Source organism: Ambystoma mexicanum, chromosome 2q, assembly GCF_040938575.1.
Source record: "Ambystoma mexicanum isolate Mex_15411 chromosome 2q, UKY_AmexF1_1, whole genome shotgun sequence".
NCBI classification, from domain to species: Eukaryota; Metazoa; Chordata; class Amphibia; order Caudata; family Ambystomatidae; genus Ambystoma; species Ambystoma mexicanum.
The window spans coordinates 408,041,044-408,062,153 of record NC_090924.1 but is presented as its reverse complement, the minus strand read 5'-3'; the positions used below and the strand labels follow the sequence as shown (position 1 = coordinate 408,062,153).

Below are 21,110 nucleotides of genomic sequence, written 5' to 3'. Positions count from 1 at the left end.
CACCCCACTTTCCCACATAATTAAGGCACCCTCCCCACTTACCTTCTGCTGCATTGTCCCTCGTTGGCGTTGGGTAGAATACTGTACCTGGCACATCTCTGTCCCGCGATTAACCGCCATGGAAAGCGGGAAGAGGCTACATGTAGTCCCTTCCCTCTTTCCATGGCGACCAATTTGTTTGTTTACATTTTTTTCGTTATCCTCTATGGTGGCATTTTTCTTTTGTTTATTTTTTTCCATTAAGTTCAATGGCTGCAATGGAAAGGGAGAAGGGACTACTTTTAGTCCCTTCTGCCCAATCCCTGGTGGCCATTTATTTAGCTTTTTTTTCTCGAGTCGAGAAACGGTTCCAATGCTGTTTCCCAGCTTGAGAAAAAAACGATATTAGTACCCCGGTACGACTTCCGGGGTACTAATGAAGCAATAGAACCCGAGGAGGGGGGGAATTATCAGTCTGGTAATGCCCCTGGCGATAGTTACAAGCCTGAGAAAAGCAAGAGCTTTAACTTAGCCCCGCTGGCATTACTAGAGTGGTAAGGCCCCCCTCAGAGAGTTCTATTGCTATTAGTACCCCAGCACATTGTACCGGGGTAGTAATATCATTTTCCTCTTGAGCTGAGAAATGGCATTGAAACAGTTACGCAACTTGAGGTCGTAGTCCCTTCTCCTTTTCTATGGCAGCCATTGAACTTAATGAGAAAAAATTAACGAAGAAAATGGGTGCCATGGAAAGGGAGAAGGGACTACATCTTTTAATTGCCCACTATGGAAAGGCTTCCATAGTGGGAAATTAAAAGATGTAAACAAACAAAATAGCTACCATGGAAAAGGGGAGGGACTGAACATACTCCCTTCTTGCTTTCCATGCAGGCTAATCAGGGGAAGGAGATACACCGGGAACATTCATGTTCCCACAGCCAGCTAGGGACAATGCAGTAGAAGGTAACTGGGGAGAAGGAGGAGGGGACCTTGAATAAGTGGAAAAGTGGGTAGGGTGTGGTGGGAAGGGGGTGCAGAGATCAGGGAGTGCACTTACCTGATTCCCGGCAAGGGAAGATGGCAGCCTCCCGTGCCGATGAGGCTTGGGGCGGGGTCTTTCCGTGTGCTAAGGACCCCGTTCCAATACTCCTTTTTGGCTGGGAGGCCACCACACCCCCTCGCCGGGTACTAATTAGATAGAACACTGGCACTGAACATTTGCAGGCCCTAGTCATTAACTTGAATGACTGTGCATGGTGGAATCCATGTTGTTTGTTAGCACTGGTTCTGTATAACAGTGCCCATTGAGTTCATTATGAGTACTACTAGTCCTCTGACTGTGCAGCACTGGACCACCTAATTGGTTCTTATGCACATTTTGAATGTATGCAAGCTCAGTTTTATGTGAGCTGCAGTCTGGCGTCAATGTAACATGATGATAAAACAAGTGTTCGAGTTCCCTATAAGTTATGCAGAGGCGACCTGTTTCATTTGCACTTCGGTGCAAATAATTACCCTCTGCAAACTTTTCATCATTTGTGCATCGGGGTGCAAAAGAGAGGTGTAAAGTGGAGTTTAAATAGCCTTTGCATCTCCCTTTCCCACTCAGATGTGCAAATTGAGTAAAGGCCACCTCCCATTTACGCATGAACGGCAGTGTTTACAATGGATTTATATGGTCTTAGCCTGCATTTTTTCTGATGCAAAAAGCAGGCAGATGCCAAAGAAACCCACAGCATTTACAGAAGCATGAAAGACAAGCTGGTGTAAATGGTGGAATTGTATGGTGGAGAGGAAGGGAGGTGCAATCGTAAATTATATGTGCCCTTTCTCCACTATACAAATAAATGACAATATGGCTGGAGTCAAATTCCTGCATAAAATCTTTACGCATACATTTTACACATTCATTTTTACTCCATGCCATCACGGACATGAGCCCCATGTCAGGACCGTGGGGGCCTTGCAAAGAGCCTTTCAGCTGCAGACTCTATTATGAGGAACAGCTGCATGCAAGAATGCACATACTGCACTTAGGGAGACCAATTAAAGAGGTATGCATGGTTTTACACCTGATTTACCACTCAGGGGGAATTTTAAATTTTTTGAAAGGCAGAGTAGAAAGCACCTGTTAAAGAAACGGGTTGCTTATGCAGGAATCCATGCAAATGCCTCTTGCAATGCACGATCATGACAGGAGGCACTTATTATGGTCTTACACTCAGAGTGCAAAAATCCACAGAACCCGGTCCACCTAGATTTCCATGCATTAGTTGCACTTAAGCAATCAATTTAAATAAAAATAAACTGGTATGATATGGTATGGTATGGTATTGTTTATTTATAAAGCGCCTATACACAGGCAAGTGTTTCAAAGCGCTCAAGGAGGGTGGGAACATGAGGAAAAAAACAACAGTCGCTCAGATCCCTTGAAATTCTGAAACTGCATGCAGGGGACAGCCAATATCAGGATGTATGTGTTGTTGGGTCCCCTGAGTGCAATTTTAAACTTTTTTGCAAGACGCTGTGCAAAACTAAAGAGTAAAAGTAGGCACAATCGTCCTTGCTGTTTATCTTTATTCTCCATCTTGTAAAAAAAAATAGTGAACTACCTGCAAATTCTGCATTTCACATGCTGTTTACTACTAGATTCTCATGCAGGCATAGAACACAGCGGTTCTTATCCAACACATAGGATTAAGGCAGCGCAGAAACGGAAACCCTGCTTTGTGGCCCTACTTCACCTTAGACGCAGGGCCAGAAAGGCACACACGCATTACACTTTGCTTACGGTTTCCTTTTCCAATCTGGCCGCTTTTAAAATGACATCCTTCAAAGTGCAAACACAGAACATTGCTCAGTGGGAGCTGCATCCACCGAGATGCAAATGCACGCAGCCCTCTCCATACTGGTTTCAAAACTGCCCCCTATGTATTTAAACAATGTATTTTATTTATTTATGTATTTGTAACGTGCCGAAAGCTCGCAAGCATCAGGGCGTGACAGAGACAGAGAGTTCACAGGACAGTACAAAGAGAAAACAAAGGAGGAAGAAAATGGCTCTACATGAGAGCTAGCATGGCAGAGATGTTGATTATTTGAAGAGTGTGGTCTTGAACTGTTTTCCTAAATGATTGAGTATTGCTTTCAAGTCTAAGATTACAAGGTAACTTATTCCAGTGGAAAATGGCCTTGCTGGGAAATGCTCGACCTAAGCCTGTGGATTTACTGGAGAAGCTAGATTGGAGTAGTCCTTGATTTGCGGATCTTACACTCCGGCTTGGCTCATACCAGCTGAATTGCTTCTTAAGGTATACTGGGGCCATTCCGTATAGACAACGATGAACTGGTGTCAATGATTTAAAAATAATACGTTCATTCACTGCTAGCTGCATCAAAGCGTTGCCATAATCTAAATGAGACAAAATAGTGGCCCTGGCGATTCTGGCACTGTTTTTGAAATTTAGTAGAGGTCTAATGCGACAGAGAAGCCTCTGATAATATTGGCAGTTTCGTTTCAAGTAAGAGGTTTGAGCCTCGGCTCCTAATGATGATTGTAAGTAGATGCCGAGGGTTTTGACCTTGTTTGACACTGTGATGGAGGAGTCTTTTATACAGAACGAGGAGTAGTCTGGGCCTAGGTTATTTAAGGCTTTTGCAGAACCAAATGTCATAAGCTCCGTCTTGGAGCTATTCAGGCATATCCAATGTGTTATCATCCAGTTTTCTATTGTATTGTAAATGGCTGATAGTCTGTTATTGTCGAAAGTGTGGTTACCACTTAGCTCCAGGATGAGTGTGTGTCATCTGCAAAGTTAGTAAAAAAGATCCCAAGCTGTGAGAGAAGGGTGCAGAGACAACGGATATATAAATTGAAAAGTAGTGGGGAAAAGCTGGCTCCCTGAGGAACACCGCAATCCACTGGTTTCGAATTAGTGGAATGTCCTCCCCAAGTGATTTTAGAGTTTCCCATCCTCTAAAAAGGATGATACCCATTCGATAGCATCTTGAGAACAATTTCCAGCTGTGCCTAGTGCCTCTCAGAGCTTCCCGTGGTCTTACAAATCGAAAGCGGCCGAGAGGTCCAAAAGGATTAGCAAACCTGCCTTTCCTTTATCCAGGATACCTAGTATTTTGGTTTGCAAATCCAACAGTACTGATTCGGTGCTATGAGCACTTCTAAAGCCTGATTGTTGCGGGTGTAAAAGGCTATGCTGGTCTACGTATTCTTGTAACTGTTTTGTAGCAATTTTATCAAGCACTTTTATTAGGAAGTTACAGTTTGTAATAGGCCTGAGGTTTGTCTGGTCTTGTTGGTCCAGTCCAGGTTTTTTCACCAGGGGAGTAACTGTGACAGTTTTTATTCCTACCAGGACTTTCCGGTCCCTGAAAGAAGAATTTGTCATGCAACATAGAAAGGGGATAAAGATTTCAGCATTATCTAAAATGAGTTTAGGAGGTAAGATGTTTTCAGAACAAGTGGTACAGTTCATGGATGTAAGAGTGCCCAGCATGTCTTTGGCCAAAACTGACGAGAATGTAAATTTGGGAATGTTGGGCTCTAGATTCACTTCATTAGGTTGATACAAGGGTAATGAATCTATTACTTTACAGTTAATTATGTTATCTCTAGCGTTTTTGATTTTATTGAAAAAGCTGTTTGGACTAGTTCACAGTCGATCATGGTTGGTTGGAATATCGTAGAAAGGTGGCTTTACAATGGATTTTAGAATTTGAAACAGTTTGCCGGTAGAATTTGAGGCACTGGTGATTTGATCATTATAGTAATTCTTTTTAACTTCAGTCAGTTTAGCTCTATATAAAAGATCGCATTTTTTAATCATCATCAGAGGTTTTGTTCATAATATGTGTCATTATTTTTTTTAGAATGTCTGGTGTGATTTTCTTAAGATTCCTGCTGTGGATGATTTTGGGGGAGTTGTCAAAGTAATCAGTCTTGAATTTTAACGAGAGTGTAGCTTCGATTTTGTAATGGTCTGTCCAGATACAGGGTAGGGTATTTGTCACTGTTAGTTCGACATTGTTAGTAACAATCCAGTCGAGTTGGTTCCCAGAGTGAATAGTAGGGCCTTTGTTTGCTATAGAGTAATGGATGTTTTCCAGACTATTTCCAAGACTTATAGCATCCTTGTCGCTGGGGTTTCCTCGCCATCTGTTTAGATCACCCAGAAGTACAGTTCCCGTGTTGGTTCCTTTTAGATTATTTAAAATGTGGCAGAGTTCATCATTGAATTCTGAGATTAATGACGGGGGCCTGTATATAGTGATAAGGTTGATGCAGTTATTGTGAGAGGGCGTAAGTTTAAGGTGATGTATGCATTCTACTTTGTATGTTCGGGCTTATGGACCATCACTAGGAACTGCAGCTAATCCTTTATGCTATACAATATTTGCCTGAATTCTGGGTTCTATATTTGTGGTGTAGGGCAAGGGCTTTGTGCCCCTTCCCCTATCAGTCAGCACTGATGCCCACTAAGCTGACATGTTGGGTGAAAATAGTAATAGATAGTAATATGTAGATCTAGGGTTCTTTGTGATTACATCTCCCACAGCTAGTTTGTGGTCTAGAAGTTGGACTCTTCTAAGACTTTTTTATGGGGGTCCCCATACGTGATGTTTTAATTTAAACGCTACAGTCCTATTGTTTTACATTCACAGTGGTGCCTTTTTTAATCAAGACCTACCGTTTGAAATCCGCAAATGAGGAACCTAAATACTTCACATAGTATGTTAATTAGCTTTGTACAAAACCTGCAAGCATTAGCCAATAGAGGTAGCGATACATGGTTACCCGCAATAATGATGAATTTAGAACAGTACAAATTATACAAGACTGATTACAATTATAACATGCATTCACACTACTATGTACATGCATTAACAGTAATAGTCCAAAAGTAATGTCAATCACACGAGAAAGGCGCTGACAGCTTGGTAACACATAGCGTTTCAGGAGTTGTCATGGAGACATCCCCGCCCCAGGGTAATCACCCGGGGGTGGGGCGCGAGGCGTACGTGCTCCGGCATTCCTGTCGGACCTCGGCACCTCGACTCCGTCTCCAAGGAAACGTTTAAATAGAACTAAGAGACGTGCGCGTGCATGTCGCTCTGCAGTAGGCAGAACAACGCAGGAATTGAAGGTAAATGTCGGAGAACATCCGCCGCTTTGATCATTAAAGACATGCTAGAACGGTTGTCTAAATAGCCTGTTTCTTTCACAGAGACAAGTTTAACGTATGCATTTCTCCACGCATTTGCAGCACACATGGCTGGAGCCGTGAGGGTTGCAAAAAGAAAAGCTTCTTGGGGCTTACCAGATTTGCATGAAAGTGATCAGATAGGACACTCTTCTGTCCTTATACTATGTACATAGAATTTTGTAACACTGATACTAAATGAAAATTCTGTTTTTCATTTATTTTTTCTGCCGTACCAATTGAATATTTGTGGAACAAACAAAATGGTTGTGTGAATTCGATTATGTATTGTATATAAATCATTCAATGAACTTGTATTAACATATGTATGACTATGTGTAGCTTGATGATGTAATGAAGAGCCTATATACAGCCCTGATGAAGGTTTACACCGAAATGCATTGTCTTATGGTATATTGATGGCAAAATATGATCGCCCAACAGATCACATTCAGAATAAATTTAATTATAAAAACAGGATGTGAATAATACATTCCTGGCCAAAACTGCACAGATCTAACTGATGCTCTGATTTGAAGCTTTGATTTGAATTTATGAGAACGTTGGATTTAAATATTTTGGGATTTTGCAGCCCTCTCTAAGGGCCAACTGAGAAGCGCCAGTTATAATAAGGCAAAGTTGCCTTGTTTTCTTTTGTATGTGGTCCCCCATAACACCCTACCACAACCTCTACCCCATCGCTCCTCATACAACCCCCCCCCACACACACATATAAAAAAAGAAATGAAAAGTCGACTTAGAAAGACTCAAACAAACTGTGGTCGATGGAATGACTGTAAACAGTAGCTCGAGGCCATGCAAGGTGCAGGCAGATTACCTTCCCTTGTGTAGGAATAGCTGTGGGCTCTGAATAGGAGGGGCTTGTTGGCTTAGCATGCACATGTGGTTGTAATGTGGGTTTTATACAGAAAGACAGAAATACAGAAGTATGCAAGGCATATGATTTCCAATGCGTAAGGCACGCGCATGATGGAAAATGCAGAGAGTTTGGAAATGCAAAGCACATGCTGAAAATTGCATTTTTCAGGATGATAGTTCAATTGACTGAATTGCACTAAACCTCATACCTAATATACATTAACATACTAATCCAATCCCAGTAACAGGTAACCTATCCCTTAAAAACATTAAGGGCCTGATTCATGGAAGCATTTTATAATGGCACAATCCCATAGGAAAATGCTCCATGAATCAGGTCCTTAGTTTTGGAGTGTTAAATGAGGGTTGTAAGCATCATACAATCTTTCCTTTCTGCACATGCTATTAGTGCAATCAATCCCAGGGGCTATACGTTACAATACAATAATGCATGTATCGGCAACTGGGCTCTAAAGTGGTCTCACCAACGTTGGATGTGCAGACGTCCCTCTGCAGGTGCATGCCCATGCAGATGCAGGACTCCACCGAGGAACATGTCAACAGGAACAAGGAAGCCACCGCCAGCGACATCCACATCATGCTCTTCATGGTCTTCTTGATGGTGGGGATCAGCAAGGAGCAAAGGCTGTCTCTGAGTCTAAAGAATGCAAGAACAAGTATCAATAGGTGTCTGGCTCCTGAAGAAGGCTAGCCAGTGGGTTTTCTAATGAGGAATAGCAGTTGCAGAGCATTTCACTATGAAAATGTCACAGACCATAAACTCACACCAATATTTTGGGGGTATTCATTATTTTATTTATTTGAATTTTTATTTGGGGTTTGGTAATGCAACAAACTGCAGCACAGTCTGCTTTGAAGCGCGGGTAAGATGAACTGGGATGAGGATATGGAGAAAACATGACAAAGTCTTTCCTCTGGTTTGAAGATGCAATGAATCCAGAATCAGGTAAGAAATCAGGTAATACTCTTGTTCTAACCTTGCTTCTTTCCTTCTTTCTAGGTGCTGCAGGTTCGAGGCGGGAGTGGCAGAAGGCTGGATGCTGCTGCTGGCACGGTGAGCGTTACGCTGCTGGATGCAGAATAACACGAAGCGTGTGCTGCTCTTCGGGCGTGGTTTAAATAGCCTCCAAAGTGGTCCCAGGTAGGTATTCCTACCCGACCACACCCGAGTAACAAAATAGTCCCTAAGGTAAAGTAGTCCCTTCCAGGCCTCACATGGGCTTGGATCTTCTTGCAGCATGGTCTGCATCAGGTAAGTGTGCACCTAAGACCCTAGCGCCTATGGCACCAGGACTGATGTCCCATATGAGCCTGGCACCATAGGCGCCAGGACTGAACCCAGACAGCCCCTAACAGGGGTTGCTGGGTTTTCTCAAGGTGACATGATGCCTGCTCCCGGGGATGATGGACGTGGTCTGGATGCCCGGTGGTATGCATCATGACAGCACTCCCCCTCAAGGCCCCACCTAAAGTCGTTCCTCCCCTTGGTCCTGGTTTGTCTGGGAAGTCCCGATGGAATCTCTTCACTAATCGTGGTGCATGAACGTGGTCACTAGGCTCCCATGACCTTTCCTGTGGCCCGTAACCTTTCCAATCGATTAAGTAAAGAAGATTTGATTTAACCACCTTGGAGTCTAGGATGTTTTTCACCTCGAATTCAGGTTCTCCATCTATCAAGATAGGATCTGGTGGTTAGGTTAATCTAGTTCCTGGTTGAACTGGTTTTAAAAGAGAAACATGAAAGACAGGATGAATTTGCATATTGGAGGGTAATTCCAGTTTGACGGCCACCGGGTTGATAATGGCCTTAATGGTGTAAGGTCCCAAATATCTAGGATTAAAAGTCTGAGTTCCTTTCAGAGGTATGTGTTTTGTAGCTAGCCAAACCTGATCTCCAATTTGGTACTGTGGAGTTTCACTTCTATGTAGATCAGCATTTTTCTTGTATTTCTCTTTTGCTTGCTTCAAATGTTCTGCCGCTTCTTTGAAGGCTTGTGTAATAGTAGAATGCAAATGACTAACTGCAGGCATTTCTAAGTGCTGAGGCGAATCGAGTTCTGAGGTTCGAGGGTGGTGTCCATATATGGTATAAAAGGGAATTTGTCCGGTTCCTGAATGTACAGAGTTATTGTATGCATATTCGGAAATCCATAAAATATCTTTCCAATTACTTTTGGTCTGGTGAAGCATGCAACGAAGGTACTGTTCAAGGGTCTGGTTGGTCCTCTCCGTCTGACCATCGGTCTGGGGATGGTGACGGGTTGATAACCTTACGTCGATTTGCGCCAATTGGCAACATTTCTTCGAAAAATGTGAAATAAATTGACTACCTCGGTCAGAGACCAATACAGAAGGCAACCCGTGTATTCGAACAATGTTTTCGAGGAACTCCTTGACCAGGACTGAAGCAGAAGGTAATCCCTTCAAAGGAATAAAGTGGGCCATCTTGGAAAAAAGATCCACGATAACTAGAATGGTGTTAAATCCATTACATGGAGGTAGATCAGTAATAAAGTCTAAAGATAAGGTGTGCCATGGTGTAGGTGGAATATCCAAAGGTTGTAAAAGGCCAGCTGGTTTTTTCTTCTGACTCTTGTTTTGGGCGCAAATGCGCAAGACATCACAAATGACTTAATATCTTTTCGCCAGGTGGGCTACCAGAATCGTCTCTTAATTTTGGCTTTGGTTTTTGTGATACCTGGGTGACCTTCCATTAGTAAATCATGATAATTGGAGATGACAAGATCCTGTAATTCCTTGTGTGGTAGAAATAGTCGTCCTTGATAGTAGGGTAGGTCATTGATGACTGAGTAATCCGGGCCTTTCCTTACCCAGTCCTGCAGAGCTGTTGGATTGAAGAGTTGTTGGATTTTTAAATGAATTTCTTCTAGTGTCTGTAAAGTAGTTATGCCAAGAATTCTTTGTTCAGAAATTATAGGCACCAGCTCCGGGTTCGCATATGCTTCTTCCATTCCTTTTCGGGATAAGGCATCTGCCTTGCCATTTTTACAGCCTGGTCGATAAGTGATCCCAAAATCGAATTCGGCAAAGAATAATGCCCATCGAAGTTGGCGCGATGATTGGGCTTTGGCTGTTTTTAGATACTGCAAGTTACGGTGATCAGTGATTACAGTAATGGTATGCCTGGCACCAAGAAGATAGTGTCGCCAAGCCTTAAAGGCGGATTTGATGGCTAATAACTCTTTATCGGTAACCGCATAGTTTAACTCGGGTGCTGAGAACTTTCTGGACCAAAATGCCACTGGGTGAAGCTGACCAGTTTCAGGATCCTTCTGGGATAGGACAGCTCCCATGGCTAAACTGGATGCATCAGTTTCCACTATGTATGGAAGCTCTGGGTGTGGATGCTTTAAGACAGGTGCAGACGTGAATTTCGCTTTCTGCTCTTGGAAGGCCTTTTCATCCTCTTCAGTCCACAAGAAACGTTTGTTCTTTCACAAAAGTGCTGTGGTGGGATGTACAACATGTGAGAAGTCTGGAATGAATCTGTGGTAGAAATTGGCAAATCCGAGCATGCTTTGCACCCCTTTAACTGAACTAGGTGATGGCCACTTGAGAATTGCGTCCACCTTTCGTGAGTCCATTCGGACTCCTTTTGGAGTCAAGATAAATCCAAGGAATTCAACTTCCGTAACATGAAAAACACATTTTTCCAATTTTGCATATAACTTGTGCTGGCGTAGTTTCTCAAGGACTGCACGTACGTGCTTAACATGGTCTGATTCTGAGGAGGAGTACACAAGGATATCGTTTATGTATACGACAACACAGACGTCAATAAGTTCACGAAAGACATCGTTCATAAAATACTCAAAGGCTGCAGGTGCATTGCACAACCCGAAGGGCATCACCTGATACTCGAATAAACCGTACTTGGTGCGAAAGGCCGTCTTCCATTTGTCGCCTTTCTTTACACGTACCAGATGATATGCCCCTCGGAGATCTAACTTAGTGTAGATACAAGCATCCTTTACTTGGTCTAGTAGTTCGGGGATCAGAGGCAATGGGTATCGGTTTTTTACCGTAATCTGATTTAGTGCGCGGTAGTCTATGCATGTTCTAAGGTCACCTTCCTTTTTTGGCGAGAAGAACAAAGCTGAGGATACAGGAGACTTGGAAGGGCGAATAAAGCCATTGGCAAGGTACTGGTCTAAGTATTGTCGTAGGTGAAGGTTCTCAGGTTCCGTAAGGGCATAGATCCTGCTACAAGGGGGTTGTGCACTGGGTATGAGATCGATTTGACAATCGTACGATCTGTGAGGAGGTAAGGTGTTTGCCTGTTCCTTTTGGAAGACATCCTGGAATTCTTGGTATTCTGGAGGTAGTTGCATGACTGATGTGGTTACTGTAGCCAGGCCTGCATTCTGATTTTTCTTTGGGTAACAGGTTTGTGCACAATCCGGGAAGGTTATTCTCTTCTCTCGCCAATCAATACCAGGATTATGTGTTTCCAACCAGGGTATCCCCAGTATTATTTGGAACTGTGGGGCTTTGATTAGATCAAATACAATAGTCTCTCGATGCCCATCCTGACCCAATAGTGTCATCTCTGCGGTGGAATGAGTTACAGGCCCAGAGGCTATTTCAGTTCCATCAACTGTGGTGATGACATCTGAGGTGGTTATTCGGCAGAGAGGTAGATTCATCCTGTAAGCCAATTCGTGGTCCATATAGTTCCCTACGGCCCCGCTATCAATGTATGCCCGTACTGCGTGCATACGTGAGGGTTGTCTAGGATCAATTAGGACCATTGGTATGATCAGATGCGAGGTCTGAGTGTCCTTCTTTAAGCTCGGCAAGCGGACCTCTACGCTTGTCGGGCGTGGTCGTTTTCCGAATCAGGCTCTTTTGGACTTTTATCAGCAACTCCTACCACCTTCTTGGGTGGTTTTATAGGGCAATCCCATAGAAAATGTCCTGAGGTTCCAGAGTACAGACACAATTGCATCTGTCTTCTTCTTTCCCTTTCCTTTTGAGTTAAGGGTCCTTTGACCCCCCCGATTTGCATAGGTTCTGATGCATCTGTTCCTTTGGGGGCAACGTTGGATTTAACCAATACCCGATTTTCGAACTTAGCTCGATCAGCCTTTCTATTCTGGAGTCGATGATCCAGCTGGACCACTAAGTCTATAAACTCTGCGCAATCCTGAGGTGGGTTCACAACTTGAGCCAAGACGTCTTTAAATTCTCCCCAAAGTCCACGATGAAACAATCTAACTCGTTTTTCCTCAGGCCATCCGGTTTCCACTATCAATCTATTGAAGTTTGCCATATAGGTTAGCAGATCCTGGTTACCCTGTCGTAGGGACAAAAGTTCGTTATCCAGGGCCTGTCCGTGGGAGTGCCGGGCAAATAGTCTTTCCATGCTCGTTTGAAAGCCCTGAAAATCCCGAAGAATTGGATCATCCTGAGTAACTAGTGGAATTGACCAATCAGCTGCACTGCCACTGAGATATGATAATACAAAGGCTACCTTGGCTTGATCGTTTGGGAAGGCTCCTGGTCTGCATAAAAAGTGCAAGCGGCATTGGTTCATAAACACGGCGAACCTTTTGGGATCTCCGGCAAAGCGTTCGGGTGGAGCTAATGGAATATTTCCTGGTAGGTTTATTTGCACAGGGTTACTCGATAACACAGGAGCTGGGTTTCCCCCGGAAGCAGGTAGGGGTGCTTGTCCAGCTTGAGTTTGCAGCAGTTGTCTAGCGAGATCATCTCAGCACTCCTTCCATACAATTAGTTCTCTTCTGAGGGCATTAGTCTCTTGGCGAGCGGAGTGCACTTCCGCCCTAAGTTCCCCCAATAGTTGTGCCAGTTGGTCGGTTTCTGAGGTTTCCATAACGCCCGGGTGGGGATTTGTAGATAGGCTTCGCGTTCTGTTATGCTCACCTGGCTCCCACAGGGGCGTCGGTCGAACCCGGACTGCTGTGGCCTCCATCCACGTGATGCGTAGTGCAGCGATGACTGACTGGATCTGCCCTCCTAATCTTGTCTGCTTTGCCCGTAGAAATATTCTCCTACAAGTGGAGAGATAGATTTAGCCACTTGTGGATTCAAGTGATAGCACCCCCACTGTCCTCCCCACTAATCACCTCTGAAGCACCCTCTCAGCAATCTCACCTTATATTCTTGAAGGATGAGCTCTCCATCCTGCGAAGCACGCAGGGGCACGTTGATGACCAGTTACTTCACTGGCCTGAAGATATTGGAAGAGTTGTAGACGAATCCTGACTTCAAAAGGTCCTGGCGAAGAGTCGTAAGTATATAGTTCGTAAGAGTTCAAAATGTCTGGAATTCACTCCTGTCCAATTCCTCTTTTATCTTGCAGCTTTGACCTAATAAGAAGATTGACAGCTGAAAGCGCTCCGGTAAAAGTCTGTGTTACCCAAAACTGTCCAGTAAATAATGCCAAGGTTTAAATTTGCTGCTTTCTCATTATCTTACCGGTGCAGCATTAGAAGATGTGGCGTGCTGAAGAATTATACCTCCGGCGGTAAAATCAGGTAAGCATATGGCGGCTAAAGAGATTGTCTCTGTCTGTTCTCCCTGCTCACCTTGTTGTTTCTTGTCCCCCTTAGGTGCCGGGATTCGGCGATGTTAAGATGGAGACAGCGCTGGATCGAAGAGATGCTGCGTGGAACAGTGAGTATAGCGCGGCGCTGCTGCTGGCGATGCGAGGCGTTTAAAACAAAGTCTTTCCTCTGGTTTGAAGATGCAATGAATCCAGAATCAGGTAAGAAATCAGGTAATACTCTTGTTCTAACCTTGCTTCTTTCCTTCTTTCTAGGTGCTGCAGGTTCGAGGCGGGAGTGGCAGAAGGCTGGATGCTGCTGCTGGCACGGTGAGCGTTACGCTGCTGGATGCAGAATAACACGAAGCGTGTGCTGCTCTTCGGGCGTGGTTTAAATAGCCTCCAAAGTGGTCCCAGGTAGGTATTCCTACCCGACCACACCCGAGTAACAAAATAGTCCCTAAGGTAAAGTAGTCCCTTCCAGGCCTCACATGGGCTTGGATCTTCTTGCAGCATGGTCTGCATCAGGTAAGTGTGCACCTAAGACCCTAGCGCCTATGGCACCAGGACTGATGTCCCATATGAGCCTGGCACCATAGGCGCCAGGACTGAACCCAGACAGCCCCTAACAGGGGTTGCTGGGTTTTCTCAAGGTGACATGATGCCTGCTCCCGGGGATGATGGACGTGGTCTGGATGCCCGGGGGTATGCATCATGACAGCACTCCCCCTCAAGGCCCCACCTAAAGTCGTTCCTCCCCTTGGTCCTGGTTTGTCCTGGTTTGTCTGGGAAGTCCCGATGGAATCTCTTCACTAATCGTGGTGCATGAACGTGGTCACTAGGCTCCCATGACCTTTCCTGTGGCCCGTAACCTTTCCAATCGATTAAGTAAAGAAGATTTGATTTAACCACCTTGGAGTCTAGGATGTTTTTCACCTCGAATTCAGGTTCTCCATCTATCAAGATAGGATCTGGTGGTTAGGTTAATCTAGTTCCTGGTTGAACTGGTTTTAAAAGAGAAACATGAAAGACAGGATGAATTCGCATATTGGAGGGTAATTCCAGTTTGACGGCCACCGGGTTGATAATGGCCTTAATGGTGTAAGGTCCCAAATATCTAGGATTAAAAGTCTGAGTTCCTTTCAGAGGTATGTGTTTTGTAGCTAGCCAAACCTGATCTCCAATTTGGAACTGTGGAGTTTCACTTCTATGTAGATCAGCATTTTTCTTGTATTTCTCTTTTGCTTGCTTCAAATGTTCTGCCGCTTCTTTGAAGGCTTGTGTAATAGTAGAATGCAAATGACTAACTGCAGGCATTTCTAAGTGCTGAGGCGAATCGAGTTCTGAGGTTCGAGGGTGGTGTCCATATATGGTATAAAAGGGAATTTGTCCGGTTCCTGAATGTACAGAGTTATTGTATGCATATTCGGAAATCCATAAAATATCTTTCCAATTACTTTCGGTCTGGTGAAGCATGCAACGAAGGTACTGTTCAAGGGTCTGGTTGGTCCTCTCCGTCTGACCATCGGTCTGGGGATGGTGACGGGTTGATAACCTTACGTCGATTTGCGCCAATTGGCAACATTTCTTCGAAAAATGTGAAATAAATTGACTACCTCGGTCAGAGACCAATACAGAAGGCAACCCGTGCATTCGAACAATGTTTTCGAGGAACTCCTTGGCCAGGACTGAAGCAGAAGGTAATCCCTTCAAAGGAATAAAGTGGGCCATCTTGGAAAAAAGATCCACGATAACTAGAATGGTGTTAAATCCATTACATGGAGGTAGATCAGTAATAAAGTCTAAAGATAAGGTGTGCCATGGTGTAGGTGGAATATCCAAAGGTTGTAAAAGGCCAGCTGGTTTTTTCTTCTGACTCTTGTTTTGGGCGCAAATGCGCAAGATATCACAAATGACTTAATATCTTTTCGCCAGGTGGGCTACCAGAATTGTCTCTTAATTTTGGCTTTGGTTTTTGTGATACCTGGGTGACCTTCCATTAGGAAATCATGATAATTGGAGATGACAAGATCCTGTAATTCCTTGTGTGGTAGAAATAGTCGTCCTTGATAGTAGGGTAGGTCATTGATGACTGAGTAATCCGGGCCTTTCCTTACCCAGTCCTGCAGAGCTGTTGGATTGAAGAGTTGTTGGATTTTTAAATGAATTTCTTCTAGTGTCTGTAAAGTAGTTATGCCAAGAATTCTTTGTTCAGAAATTATAATCACCAGCTCCGGGTTCGCATATGCTTCTTCCATTCCTTTTCGGGATAAGGCATCTGCCTTGCCATTTTTACAGCCTGGTCGATAAGTGATCCCAAAATCGAATTCGGCAAAGAATAATGCCCATCGAAGTTGGCGCGATGATTGGGCTTTGGCTGTTTTTAGATACTGCAAGTTACGGTGATCAGTGATTACAGTAATGGTATGCCTGGCACCAAGAAGATAGTGTCGCCAAGCCTTAAAGGCGGATTTGATGGCTAATAACTCTTTATCGGTAACCGCATAGTTTAACTCGGGTGCTGAGAACTTTCTGGACCAAAATGCCACTGGGTGAAGCTGACCAGTTTCAGGATCCTTCTGGGACAGGACAGCTCCCATGGCTAAACTGGATGCATCAGTTTCCACTATGTATGGAAGCTCTGGGTGTGGATGCTTTAAGACAGGCGCAGACGTGAATTTCACTTTCAGCTCTTGGAAGGCCTTTTCATCCTCTTCAGTCCACAAGAAACGTTTGTTCTTTCACAAAAGTGCTGTGATGGGATGTACAACATGTGAGAAGTCTGGAATGAATCTGTGGTAGAAATTGGCAAATCCGAGCATGCTTTGCACCCCTTTAACTGAACTAGGTGATGGCCACTTGAGAATTGCGTCCACCTTTCGTGAGTCCATTCGGACTCCTTTTGGAGTCCAGATAAATCCAAGGAATTCAACTTCCGTAACATGAAAAACACATTTTTCCAATTTTGCATATAACTTGTGCTGGCGTAGTTTCTCAAGGACTGCACGTACGTGCTTAACATGGTCTGATTCTGAGGAGGAGTACACAAGGATATCGTTTATGTATACGACAACACAGACGTCAATAAGTTCACGAAAGACATCGTTCATAAAATACTCGAAGGCTGCAGGTGCATTGCACAACCCGAAGGGCATCACCTGATACTCGAATAAACCGTACTTGGTGCGAAAGGCCGTCTTCCATTTGTCGCCTTTCTTTACACGTACCAGATGATATGCCCCTCGGAGATCTAACTTAGTGTAGATACAAGCATCCTTTACTTGGTCTAGTAGTTCGGGGATCAGAGGCAATGGGTATCGGTTTTTTACCGTAATCTGATTTAGTGCGCGGTAGTCTATGCATGTTCTAAGGTCACCTTCCTTTTTTGGCGAGAAGAACAAAGCTGAGGATACAGGAGACTTGGAAGGGCGAATAAAGCCATTGGCAAGGTACTGGTCTAAGTATTGTCGTAGGTGAAGGTTCTCAGGTTCCGTAAGGGCATAGATCCTGCTACAAGGGGGTTGTGCACTGGGTATGAGATCGATTTGACAATCGTACGATCTGTGAGGAGGTAAGGTGTTTGCCTGTTCCTTTTGGAAGACATCCTGGAATTCTTGGTATTCTGGAGGTAGTTGCATGACTGATGTGGTTACTGTAGCCAGGCCTGCATTCTGATTTTTCTTTGGGTAACAGGTTTGTGCACAATCCGGGAAGGTTATTCTCTTCTCTCGCCAATCAATACCAGGATTATGTGTTTCCAACCAGGGTATCCCCAGTATTATTTGGAACTGTGGGGCTTTGATTAGATCAAATACAATAGTCTCTCGATGCCCATCCTGACCCAATAGTGTCATCTCTGCGGTGGAATGAGTTACAGGCCCAGAGGCTATTTCAGTTCCATCAACTGTGGTGATGACATCTGAGGTGGTTTTTCGGCAGAGAGGTAGATTCATCCTGTAAGCCAATTCGTGGTCCATATAGTTCCCTACGGCCCCGCTATCAATGTATGCCCGTACTGCGTGCATACGTGAGGGTTGTCTAGGATCAATTAGGACCATTGGTATGATCAGATGCGAGGTCTGAGTGTCCTTCTTTAAGCTCGGCAAGTGGACCTCTACGCTTGTCGGGCGTGGTCGTTTTCCGAATCAGGCTCTTTTGGACTTTTATCAGCAACTCCTACCACCTTCTTGGGTGGTTTTATAGGGCAATCCCGTAGAAAATGTCCTGAGGTTCCACAGTACAGACACAATTGCATCTGTCTTCTTCTTTCCCTTTCCTTTTGAGTTAAGGGTCCTTTGACCCCCCCGATTTGCATAGGTTCTGATGCATCTGTTCCTTTGGGGGCCACGTTGGATTTAACCAATACCCGATTTTCGAACTTAGCTCGATCAGCCTTTCTATTCTGGAGTCGATGATCCAGCTGGACCACTAAGTCTATAAACTCTGCGCAATCCTGAGGTGGGTTCACAACTTGAGCCAAGACGTCTTTAAATTCTCCCCAAAGTCCACGATGAAACAATCTAACTCGTTTTTCCTCAGGCCATCCGGTTTCCACTATCAATCTATTGAAGGTTGCCATATAGGTTAGCAGATCCTGGTTACCCTGTCGTAGGGACAAAAGTTCCTTATCCAGGGCCTGTCCGTGGGAGTGCCGGGCAAATAGTCTTTCCATGCTCGTTTGAAAGCCCTGAAAATCCCGAAGAATTGGATCATCCTGAGTAACTAGTGGAATTGACCAATCAGCTGCACTGCCACTGAGATATGATAATACAAAGGCTACCTTGGCTTGATCGTTTGGGAAGGCTCCTGGTCTGCATAAAAAGTGCAAGCGGCATTGGTTCATAAACACGGCGAACCTTTTGGGATCTCCGGCAAAGCGTTCGGGTGGAGCTAATGGAATATTTCCTGGTAGGTTTATTTGCACAGGGTTACTCGATAACACAGGAGCTGGGTTTCCCCCGGAAGCAGGTAGGGGTGCTTGTCCAGCTTGAGTTTGCAGCAGTTGTCTAGCGAGATCATCTCTGCACTCCTTCCATACAATTAGTTCTCTTCTGAGGGCATTAGTCTCTTGGCGAGCGGAGTGCACTTCCGCCCTAAGTTCCCCCAATAGTTGTGCCAGTTGGTCGGTTTCTGAGGTTTCCATAACGCCCGGGTGGGGATTTGTAGATAGGCTTTGCATTCTGTTATGCTCACCTGGCTCCCACAGGGGCGTCGGTCGAACCCGGACTGCTGTGGCCTCCACCCACGTGATGCGTAGTGCAGCGATGACTGACTGGATCTGCCCTCCTAATCTTATCTGCTTTGCCCGTAGAAATATTCTCCTACAAGTGGAGAGATAGATTTAGCCACTTGTGGATTCAAGTGATAGCACCCCCACTGTCCTCCCCACTAATCACCTCTGAAGCACCCTCTCAGCAATCTCACCTTATATTCTTGAAGGATGAGCTCTCCATCCTGCGAAGCACGCAGGGGCGCGTTGATGACCAGTTACTTCACTGGCCTGAAGATATTGGAAGAGTTGTAGACGAATCCTGACTTCAAAAGGTCCTGGCGAAGAGCCGTAAGTATTTAGTTCGTAAGAGTTCAAAATGTCTGGAATTCACTCCTGTCCAATTCCTCTTTTATCTTGCAGCTTTGACCCAATAAGAAGATTGACAGCTGAAAGCGCTCTGGTAAAAGTCTGTGTTACCCAAAACTGTCCAGTAAATAATGCCAAGGGTTAAACTTGCTGCTTTCTCCTTATCTTACAGGTGCGGCATTAGAAGATGTGGCGTGCTGAAGAATTATACCTCCGGCGGTAAAATCAGGTAAGCATATGGCGGCTAAAGAGATTGTCTCTGTCTGTTCTCTCTGCTCACCTTGTTGTTTCTTGTCCCTCTTAGGTGCCAGGATGTTAAGATGGAGACAGCGCTGGATCGAAGAGATGCTGCGTGGAACGGTGAGTATGGCGCGGCGCTGCTGCTGGCGGTGCGACGCGTTTAAAACAAAGTCTGTCCTCTGGTTTGAAGATGCGATGAATCCGGAATCAGGTAAGAAATCAGGTAATACTCTTGTTCTAACCTTGCTTCTTTCCTTCTTTCTAGGTGCTCCAGGTTCGAGGCGGGCGTGGCAGAAGGCTGGATGCTGCTGGCACGGTGAGCGTTACGCTGCTGGATGCAGAATAACGCGAAGCGTGTGCTGCTCTTTGGGCGTGGTTTAAATAGCCTCCAAAGTAGTCCCAGGTAGGTATTCCTCCCCGGCCACACCCGAGTAACAAAATAGTCCCTAAGGTAAAGTAGTCCTTTCCAGGCCTCACATGGGCTTGGATCTTCTTGCAGCATGGTCTGCATCAGGTAAGTGTGCACCTATGAGCCTGGCGCCATAGGCGCCAGGACTGATGTCCCATATGAGCCTGGCGCCATAGGCGCCAGGACTGAACCAGACAGCCCCTAACAGGGGTTGCTGGGTTTTCTAAAGGCGACATGATGCCTGCTCCCGGGGCTGATGGACGTGGTCTGGATGCCCGGGGGAATGCATCATGACACGCATAGGGTTTCAGGAGAGAGTTTTTGGTCAATGGGAAGCCACTTAAAGCTTTCAGTGTAGGAATAAAAGCATCCCATGATTCAATGCAAAGGTCATTGATGCCACTTTGCTCATCAGGAGTTGTCGTTGGTGAATCGGGAGTTCCCTGAGGCCCTTGTGCATTGAGTTACAGTACTACAGAGGAGAAATAACCAGAGTTCGAGCGATCTCAATTTTCAGAGGCATCTGTAGACAGGGAATGATTTTCCTAATCACATGTAGTTGAAAGTGTCATTTTGTACCGCCTGATTGGTTTGCGGGATGAGTGAAAGCTGAGTGTCGAAGAAAATACCCGGGTCAATATCTTTATTGGCAGAGGAGGTCGAATGACCCAACAATGTAGTCCAAGATAATGTAAGGGAGCTTAGAGCAGGGAATCCAAAGCAGATCATCTGCATTTTCTCTGCATTCAGGCGGAGATGGCTGCCTCTGGACAATCTTGGATATGGTGGTCGGTCAAAATCTCAACAAAAAAAATCTCGAATGACAAAAAGGTCCAAAAAAAAATCTCGAAAAAAAACCCCCAAACCCCCCCCATTTCGAATAAAAAACGGCATAAAAAAAAATGTGACTTTTTTTTTTCGACCTTTTTTTTTTACCTTTTTTTCCGAGATTTTATTTTTCGATTTTATCACTATAAACCCTTGGATGTGTTGCAGGAAGGCTGTGACAGGACTATTTTCCAATTCCCGAGTAGCTAAGTCTAGTAGGATCTGAAATTTGTCAGCCTACATTTGGAAAATTTGTTGAGAAATATTCTATAAAATCAGCAAAAGGTTTCTTGTGGATTTTATATAGCCAGGCAGAGATTATAGAATCCTTGGGACGCATGCAATAAAGGGCATGGAAATGATGGAAATCCCCCTACTTTTACGTGGTTGCATCGGTCCCGAAGATAATCCTCTATACAGTTAAATGCA

At 44.7% G+C, this 21,110-nt stretch overlaps 1 protein-coding gene across 1 annotated transcript in view; it reads right to left on the bottom strand.

Annotated features, from left to right (window-relative positions):
* The window catches only part of LOC138569453 (metalloproteinase inhibitor 1-like), a 385,026-nt gene that overhangs the window by 284,173 nt on the left and 79,743 nt on the right, over positions 1–21,110 (bottom strand). Inside the window, exon 2 of the mRNA XM_069647433.1 lies at positions 7,562–7,734. Coding sequence (XP_069503534.1) covers positions 7,562–7,685 — 124 coding nt within the window. The 5' untranslated portion in view covers positions 7,686–7,734. The remainder of the gene's footprint in view (positions 1–7,561; positions 7,735–21,110) is intronic.